General features: G+C 34.4%; 1 protein-coding gene across 1 annotated transcript; it reads left to right on the top strand.

Moving 5' to 3' along the window:
- Positions 1-569: 569 nt before the first annotated feature.
- On the top strand, positions 570-6,553 carry LOC130728202 (flap endonuclease GEN-like 1). The gene is made up of 8 exons (XM_057579577.1): positions 570-897; positions 1,285-1,458; positions 1,690-1,860; positions 3,825-4,006; positions 4,368-4,608; positions 4,808-4,943; positions 5,052-5,515; positions 6,122-6,553. The coding sequence occupies exons 1-8, from the start codon at positions 703-705 to the stop codon at positions 6,380-6,382; spliced, it is 1,824 nt and encodes a 607-aa protein (XP_057435560.1). The 5' UTR covers positions 570-702; the 3' UTR covers positions 6,383-6,553.
- The last annotated feature ends 573 nt before the right edge of the window (positions 6,554-7,126 follow it).

Genomic DNA, 7,126 nt, shown 5'->3' with positions numbered 1-7,126 from the left:
AGCCAAACAAATAGGTCAAACAAATTTTTTTGATAGCCGAAGTCAAACTTTTTTACTAAATGAGACCTTTGACGAGTCAGGCCACAAGAACCTGATGAATCATTTGACCTATTTCCATTCCTAACTGAAAGACAAAATGAGTGTCGATAACGTTATGACGAATATGTATAATTTTTGTAATAAAAAACGAACATCATAATTGAATTAAAATTACAAAGATAAAATTTAAAAAGGTATGATTATGGAATATGATTAAAAAGTCAGTATAAAACTTGTTGACACCTATCATTGCATTGTTTGTTAACTTCTAAATTTATATATTTTTGTCAAAATTTCTAAAATTTATTAAATAGCAAGAAAAAATAATTTTGGTCAAATTTGTTTTGTTTGTTCTTTTTGTCCTTTGTTTTGTGTGACATACCACAAAATAGTTGATGCTGAGCCCAATATATACACAAATGGGCCTTTGAACTTTCAAGTTACAGTAACGGTACAAATGCCACTGTTAAAAAAATAAATAAAAAACGTTACAAATACCCAACGGCTATATTTCATGCTCTACTCCAAAAAAAAAAAAACGCTCACGCTTTTCGTTTCTGAAACCTACTAACCTAACACACACTCGTTCACTGTGTTTCCAAAACAAAGATTGAATTTTGCTGATGTTTTTGCATACCCATTTTCGTGATTAAGCATTACGCAATGGGGGTTGGTGGTAATTTCTGGGACCTGTTGAAGCCCTATGCCCGCAACGAAGGTTTTGAATTCTTGAGGAACAAGCGAGTTGCTGTGGACCTTTCGTTCTGGATTGTTCAGCACAGGAATGCCATCAAGGGGAATGTCAGGAAGCCTCATCTTAGGGTCACATTCTTCCGCACTATCAATTTGTTCTCCAAGGTTCTGTATAATTTTTTTGTGCCCTTTTGGTTGATGGTTGAGAATGTGATGGAAAGTTTATAATTTTGTCCAATTTTGGGGAGTAAAGTTGGTTTTTTTAGGAAATTTTTGATTGAATAAGAAAAAAATGAGATGGGCTGGTTAGGAATTTGGATTACTTGAACTTGTGATGAAAATGAATTATTAATTACCTTTTGGTTGGTTGTGGTTGTGTTTGGTAATTTGGTTCTATTTAGTAACTCAAATGGAGTGTGATTGTGTTGTATAACAGTAATTTAAATTGTTGTTCCGTTTTTTCGTTTTTATCTTGTATGTTAAGTTTGTATGGAGCAGTCAGATGAAACATGGGATGGAGTTGATGTTTGATAATGTTAGTGATTTTTGCAGTTTGGAGCATTGCCGGTGTTTGTTGTTGATGGGACTCCATCCCCACTGAAATCACAGGCAAGGATTACAAGATTTTTCCGGTCTTCTGGTATTGAATTGGCTAGCTTGCCAGTGCCTGAAGGTGTTTCAGCCGAGAGGAACCGATCATTTTCAAAATATGTTCAAGAATGTGTGGTGCGTTGAGTTTTTTACTTCGATGGTTATCACCAACTATGCTGTTGGTTCTATTTTGGAATTTAGGTTCTACACATGTGCATTCATCCACATTTTCTTCTCAAATGTTATTTCTACATCTTATATCAAGAATACTTCTGAGTTATTTGCTTGCCAAGGTTTTTCATTTTTGTTATGTTAGTTGTTCTTTTGGAATGCCTTTCCTTATGATTTCTTGTTGTTCGGTGATAGGAACTTGTGGAGCTACTTGGAATGCCTGTATTAAAGGCTAAAGGAGAGGCTGAAGCACTCTGTGCCCAATTAAATAGTGAAGGTCATGTTGATGCTTGCATCACAGCTGACAGTGATGCATTCCTCTTTGGGGCCAAATGTGTTATAAAGTGTTTCTCTCCCAATTCTAAAGTGAGTACCTTCTTCATTTTATTTTCATTATATTTCATTTCATCCCTTGGCACTTTATAATGTAACCTGTGATATGTCTATTTGATGGTTACAGAGCTTGTATTTATCTTTGCTTAGTCCACAGGTTTTTATGTAAGATGGCTCTTGCTACCTGGTATCATGAATCTTGATACTAATATTAATATAGCCTGATCTCTTGAGTTGAGTTTACAAGTGGCAAACTTATGATTATTTGGCCCTATAGAAGTTAAATTTATGATATCTATAAAAGCCACTTTAGTCTACCCTATGCTTCTTCTTCCTCATTTGTCATATCATAAGAGGAGTTCCTCATTTTGATCTTCCATAATAGTTTTTGTCCTTCTGAAAAGCTTAATAAATTTGTACTATTTTATCCCATATGTCCCATAACTTAGCAATGTTAGAAATTGATTGATATCTCACATTTGCTTTCAAGCTTTACTTGAATATTTGAATTATATTGTCGTCTTAACTGTCTAACATTTACGAATTTACATGTGCACTTGAGAGTTGAGAATAACTATTAAGTAATTGACATTTTAAGGAGATGCTATAAACTTTGTATCTGTGTATCTTCTGAAATATTTTGAAGATCATGTTAGAATTTTTTTAATATATAACAACAACAATTAAATCCATTTTTCCACTAGATGGTGTATGTTACGTGGATTAAATGACAATATTATGTTCTAGCAAAAGACATCTCTTAAAAAAGGCCATTTAGATTTATGTCCTTTTTAAGGATTTCATTTAGAGTGTTTTGTTCTTTTTCTGCCTCTAATTATTAGGCTATTCTCCATTTAGTCAACTCGTCTTACTGGCTTTGTATTGGTCTTCTTCTCAAATCATCTGATAGAACACCTGGGCCAAATGTTAATGAGGACCCAATTTTAGAAGCACCTAGTGGAAGGCCCAGGATTTGGCAAGTTTACACTAGGAGAAAGACAGTGAGGTCAGGGGGAGAGAATGAGAATTATTTAGTAAGCTGACATGATTCTCATGATTAGAGGGATTTGGGTATTTTAGGGGGGAGAGAGAAAGGATGCATCATTCATGCTTCTGGTAAGAAGTCAGTTAGGAGATAATGCCTCTCTGGTAGGAGTCCTAGACTCTAGAAATTTCCCAATTGTAGAGCTCTTGGGCTCACCTCTTTCCATATATTCAATAATATTCATTTTCTGAAATTCTTGGTTCTATCATGATCAAATGGTGCTACTCCTACTCGAACTTTCCCTTTAGTTCATTCATTCCTGAACTTCTCTTTCTTTAAATGGCCCTACTCCTACTCGAATGCAACATTTTCATTGCCACTACACTTAGTTTATGATCTTGGCATTTTACTGCCCAACATCGAGTACCATAAAAGCATAGCTTGTCTTATCGTTGTGATGTATAATTTTCCTTTTAGCTTAAGAGGCTCCTTTCAATCACAATTAACACCAGAAGTACGTCTCCATTTCATCTATGAATGTGTATGCAGACCCATGATATCTAAACGGTGCTGTTTGTGGTTGGTATGATATCTAATTTTCATCTTCAAGCCATAGTGTCTTGCCAACTTACATTCTGTATCTTTTCTATTACTTCTCCTTAAATGGAAAACATGTAAATAAAACTTTTCTCCACAACTCTAATTTACCATATATTTTCTCTCTTGACTTTCCTACTAGTAGTCTAGTACTATATCATCTGTAAAAAAAAGCATAATACACAACCATGTTAAATTAAGTAACTAGAGTTGGTAGGTAGTATGACTGATAAGAAAACAATTGGTGAACTGTTATCATCTCATGGAATATATTTGAACCAGAAAAAACAAATGATCCTCTGAATTTTTTTTTCTTTTATAATTTGTAAGCGCCCTGTCCCAGTACTTTTTAAAGTTTCAATGGTTTACTTTCCTTGCCTTCTTGTATCAAGTTTGAGAAATTCATTGCATGCAGGAACCGTTTGAATGCTACTATATGTCAGATATTGAAGCTGGGCTTGGATTGAAGAGGAAACACTTAATAGCTATCACTCTTTTGGTTGGGAATGATTACGATATGAGTGGTGTTCAAGGGATTGGGCTTGACAGTGCTCTTCGTTTTGTTCAAGCTTTCAGTGAAGATGATATATTGAATAGGTATAAGTCCTTCAGAGTCAAACACATGTATATCATCTGAAAATTTTAAATGTTATAGAACATTCATGTGAGAATGACACAAACTACAGGAAGCTCTCTGTTTTCAATTTGAACAAATTCCCCCGTGTTTAAGGATTTTAATGTGATGAATTCCGTTGTAATTTCCTTCTTACTTATCCCCTTTTATTATAATATTTCACAAGTTCAGGGGAGTTGTATCGGTTTTATTAAATCCATAATTATATCTTAGATTTCATGGTTAGGTATGAATTTGTGGCATAAAGTGAGACTTACATGACCTGGGTATTATTTTTTATTTTTTTTGTCTTGGTAGTCTGAATTGATAGTGATCTTTATGCAGATTACATGAGATAGGCAAAGGGAATGCTTCAGAAATTCCCATCAGCCTTAAATCCGAGGACAATATGGATATGGATGGAAACTCACCAAATACGAAACAATCTCACTGCTCATTCTGTGGGCATCCAGGCAACAAAAGGGACCATATGAAGCTTTCTTGTGAATTTTGTCTCACAAATGACAGTGAAGGTTGCCTGAAAAAGCCAGAGGGTTTTAAATGTGATTGCTTGTCTTGTGGTATGGTACGGCCTCTCTCAATCAGTTTCGTCACGTTCGATTTGTTAAAGTATTTAAGAGTTCCATGTCATCATTTATTTTTTCTTTTTATATTATACTTTAAGTTGAATTAAAACATGTTATTGCTGATAAAATACGGGTCTCCTGCAAGTTCATTTTTTTATAAATTTCAATAGCACTCACTTAATGATATTTTATTGGCAGAATAGGAAACATCAAGGACAGAAAAGGCTGGAAAATTGGTACACAAAAATTTGTCACAAGATTGCAAAGGAGCCAAATTTTCCAAAGGATGAAATCATTGATATGTTTTTATGCAATAACAATGGTTACTTTTCTGGTATGTTGAACTGCGTGATGAATATTGTAAATGACATTTTTTGTATGTGATTGCGCTGCTAGAGTAGTAAATGCCATTCATTGTATATTCTTATATCTTTGTTTGCAGCAAATGACAGGCCTCAGATCTCATGGGAAAGACCCAATATCGAGATGCTGATTGTTTTTTTAAACTTCCATCAGAACTGGGAGCCATCCTATATTCGGCGGATGATATTTCCTATGATGTCCACCATCTTCTTGAGAGACATGGCTACAACTACCGTCGAAAGCTTGTTATTTGGGCAGTATGAGTTTGATTCTTTAGAACGTGTGAAGATGAGATATGGTTATCAGTTTTATGTGGTCAAATGGAAACGTGCAGGAGGCAGCATTGCATCTAAAATTCCATCAAATGAATCTAGCACGCAAGAAGATGTTAGAGAGTCAGATGAAACGGTGGATCTGCTGGATGACGGTGATCTTCCTGAGATTCGTGACGATGGTGGGTGTAGTTTCCTGTTGACAGATGAAAATATGGACCTTGTAGGAGCTGCTTTTCCAGCTGAAGTCAAAAGGTTTCAGCAGGAACAGGTGTTTATTATTTTCCATCTAGCTTATGGTTTATCTTTATTTTTTCTTTGACATTTTAAAATTCATACATTCTTATTTTGATCTGTCTCAGTTAGCAAGAACATAAAATTGAGCCTTAGAAGTATTGAATTTAAGTAAACACAATGAAATCTAGCTAATTTTTCACTCTTTCAGTATTACATGTAATATTTAGCATAATTATTTCAGCAGTTGATAGAAGAGAATAAAACATGATAGTGTGAAAATTAAGAGGATTTGGGATACTAATATTGAGTGAAGATCTTATGCATGGTTTCCACTGATAGGCCGCTATCTGTGTCTTTCAGAGTAGTAGTAGTTACTGAAGTGAAATGCTGTTTGGGATAACTAATAGCGTGGTTGGAAATCCTTCTATAATTGATTCCAAAGTCAAAATAAATTTTGGGAAGACGCTACCGGAATTGATTTTGAGGAAATATAAGTTTATCCTAACATGCTACTATAACTGAGGGAAGTAAAAGACAATTTTGTAAAAGACGTGAAAGAAAATTGTCAACATTTTTCTTGTTCACTTCACAGCACATCAAAGTTTGAGTTTGAGGACATCTTGGTACTTGAAATTTGCAGGAACTGAAGGATATGAAAAAAAGAAAGAATTCAACCTCAAAAGTTCAAGAAAAAGAAAGATCAGCATCACCAAATTCAAGGAGTATCCAGCTAAATATCACAGGGTTCTACCCATCAACCAAAATCAAACATCAACCAAAACGAGGAGAAGAGTCATCCAAGGATGTTGATAGCCAAGGAAGTGGAGGCTCAAAAACGAAAAGGGAAACTTCAAGTGCTAATCTTTCTAAATCCGTGAGGCGCCGCCTTTTATTTGACTAATATGTAAATATATGCTTGAGCTTTTTAGATTTCCTGGCACATTTACAAGTGACAATAGTGTTGCGGACCTTATAATTTTGTTTTGAGCACAGGCTAGGTGTATATGTGTGTAATCAAATGCTAGTATGAATTGACAAAAAAAAAATGTTAGTATGCAATAATGCTAATCGATTTCTGTCTCTTTGTTAACCAATGTTATAAAAAGTGAAAAGATATAAAACATGGGTGGTAAATGTCTTAAAAAGAGATTATTTCTTACTTGTAACATGTTGAAATAGTTATATTTGTTTTACCATAATACATCCATACTACAAGATTTTTTTTTTTTACAAGTTTGGAGCAGTTGAAACTGAGAAATGTGTTTTTGTATATTTTATCAATAGGAATGCACTTTATAGATACATCAAAGAGATTATTTTTAACTTTTCAAAAAAAAAAGTGATTATTTCTAAATCAAAACCCTATTTTAACTAATCTAAAATAGATAAACTATATAATAAACTCAATTCTTATTTCTATGAGATTATTTCTATATAAGAAACTATATAACCTAGGAGGGTATAGTCCGCTGAGGTGCGAGCAAGTAACCTGTGAGGATACAGTCCACCGAGCGACGACAAGTAATTCTTGAGGGATACGGTCTTGTTCGTCTCGCTAAAGACCAAGCGACAAGTAAGTAACCCGAAAGGGATTCAGTCTAATCCGCATCTCGAGACGAAGCAGTTAGACATAAGGAACCCTTGA

The sequence above is a fragment of the Lotus japonicus genome, chromosome 1 (assembly GCF_012489685.1).
Source record: "Lotus japonicus ecotype B-129 chromosome 1, LjGifu_v1.2".
Classification (NCBI taxonomy): domain Eukaryota; kingdom Viridiplantae; phylum Streptophyta; class Magnoliopsida; order Fabales; family Fabaceae; genus Lotus; species Lotus japonicus.
This window is presented reverse-complemented; position numbering and strand designations above follow the sequence as displayed.